General features: G+C 27.5%; 2 protein-coding genes across 2 annotated transcripts in view; one reads left to right on the top strand and one right to left on the bottom strand.

The window, feature by feature from the left end:
- Window positions 1-83, top strand: part of LOC108576300 (protein FAM173B) — a 1,083-nt gene extending 1,000 nt beyond the window's left edge. Inside the window, exon 6 of the mRNA XM_017939261.1 lies at window positions 54-83. Within this exon, the coding sequence (XP_017794750.1) occupies window positions 54-83 (30 nt within the window). The remainder of the gene's footprint in view (window positions 1-53) is intronic.
- A 129-nt stretch (window positions 84-212) lies between these two features.
- Window positions 213-1,812, bottom strand: part of LOC108576299 (sodium-coupled neutral amino acid transporter 9-like) — a 5,517-nt gene continuing 3,917 nt past the window's right edge. The window contains exons 4-9 of the mRNA XM_017939260.1: window positions 1,730-1,812; window positions 1,490-1,654; window positions 1,231-1,431; window positions 877-1,079; window positions 708-812; window positions 213-620 (exon numbers count right to left, since the gene is read on the bottom strand). Coding sequence (XP_017794749.1) covers window positions 213-620; window positions 708-812; window positions 877-1,079; window positions 1,231-1,431; window positions 1,490-1,654; window positions 1,730-1,812 — 1,165 coding nt within the window. The remainder of the gene's footprint in view (window positions 621-707; window positions 813-876; window positions 1,080-1,230; window positions 1,432-1,489; window positions 1,655-1,729) is intronic.

Here is a 1,812-nt window from a genome sequence, read left to right as displayed (position 1 = left end):
AAATAATCGATAATTTATATTTTAGCATCTATGTATTCCTATTAATATATTAGATCAATTTGCTCATTTTACATTCATACTAGCACGATTATATTCATTCACACATTCCTCTTCACAAATAACATATAATCATTTGTCCTTTGATTGTACTATAATATTAGGAACAAAATTGTACATTTTGAAGCATTTTTAAAATTTGAAGTTGAATACATTTATGACTCTGTAATAAAAAATTGGGCCACTAGATTTAAAAATCCAAATAGTGGTATACTTATGTGCAAAAGTGCAGAAAATATTGATAATTTTTGTTGTTGTTTCAAAATTACTAAATATAATAAACTTGGTAAAGTAAATACATAAATAAAACCACTAAAAGCACCAGTATATCGTATTATTGTACCAATATATGGTACAAATACTGCAAACAGAATACATACAGATACCAAAATAACATTAACTACAATAACACAGCCTGTGTTAAATGTTTTACATATTGATGCAAGCAACTGAACACGTAACATGTATGCAAGTAATGGATAAACTGTCAATAATTGAAAAAGAAGAACAATTCGAGCACCTACTGTTAGGCCACTCCACTTTTGAAAATTATTCAATAAATTCTGTAAGAGAAAAGCAACTCTTATTTTATATTCTATTCTCTTCTAGGACTTAGTATATTTTGTAATTCTATTTTATATTTTACTTACATCTTCAATGCACGATTTACTTAATGGGAAGCAAATATAAAATACTACACCCACTATGATGTAAGTTAGAGTAACAAGAAGATATGCTATTGAAAGGTCTCTTCCCTGTAACCAAAGGATAGAACTTTTCAGTAACACAGTTGAGTCTATGAAAAAAATAACTACTTACATTTTTACTTTGATCACGATTGTTTTGCATTATGGTAATTATAATGTTGTGGATAAAAAATGACAGTGCTAACATTCCTGAAAGTGCAGGAAATGAAGATTTTAATGTCCAACTTGTTTTCCATTCTGTCTCACTCATATTAATGCCCCATGATGATGATTTAACCAAGACAAAGATAATCAAATACATGATTGACATGGTTCCTATGAGATAAATTAAGTTTTCATAATTTTATAAAATAAAATATAAACTTATAGATCAAAATCATGTTGTGACCTAAAACAAATGTTAACTTTGCAGATATTTGCATGCAATATAATTATAAAAAGAAAAAAACAGATGTATTGTAATTACCGAGAGAATTAAATTTTGTAAAAAAGGTGGCACTATTAAAATTCAAAAATGGAAATATTAATAAGCCAAGAAAAATGGGAACTGTTTTATATAGGTCCCAAATTGGGTCCAAAGAGTTATAGGTATAATTATGAATTGCAGAGTTTGTGTTATTATATACTGCTTTCCTTGGGCACAATACTATAATGAAAATAAATAACACTTCCCATAGTATATAATAAACCTTAAATTAAGTAAAAAATAAAAATTTTATACTTACCATATATAAAATTTACAGAATTATACAAAAAATTGGACATCAATACCCAATAAGTAATAGTTGCACCTAATAGAACTGCAATACTAAAAGTTTTGGCAATATATTTTGCCCATTTATTAAGATATATTTGACATAGTTGAATTACTTCTATGCCTTTGTCTCCACCTAAAACATTAAATGATTGTAAGCACATTGTTACAGCCCTTCTGAATGCATTCAGACAAACAAATATTCTTTTACCATCGTGCTTATGTACAAGTAGAAGACAATAAGCAGTATACAGACATAAACCACTCATCATAAGGATCAAAATAATCCCAGGA

Source organism: Habropoda laboriosa, unplaced genomic scaffold (genome assembly GCF_001263275.1).
Source record: "Habropoda laboriosa isolate 0110345459 unplaced genomic scaffold, ASM126327v1 scaffold387, whole genome shotgun sequence".
NCBI lineage: Eukaryota > Metazoa > Arthropoda > Insecta > Hymenoptera > Apidae > Habropoda > Habropoda laboriosa.
The sequence above is the reverse complement of the archived record's forward strand: the minus strand, read 5'-3'. Positions and strand labels throughout refer to the sequence as shown.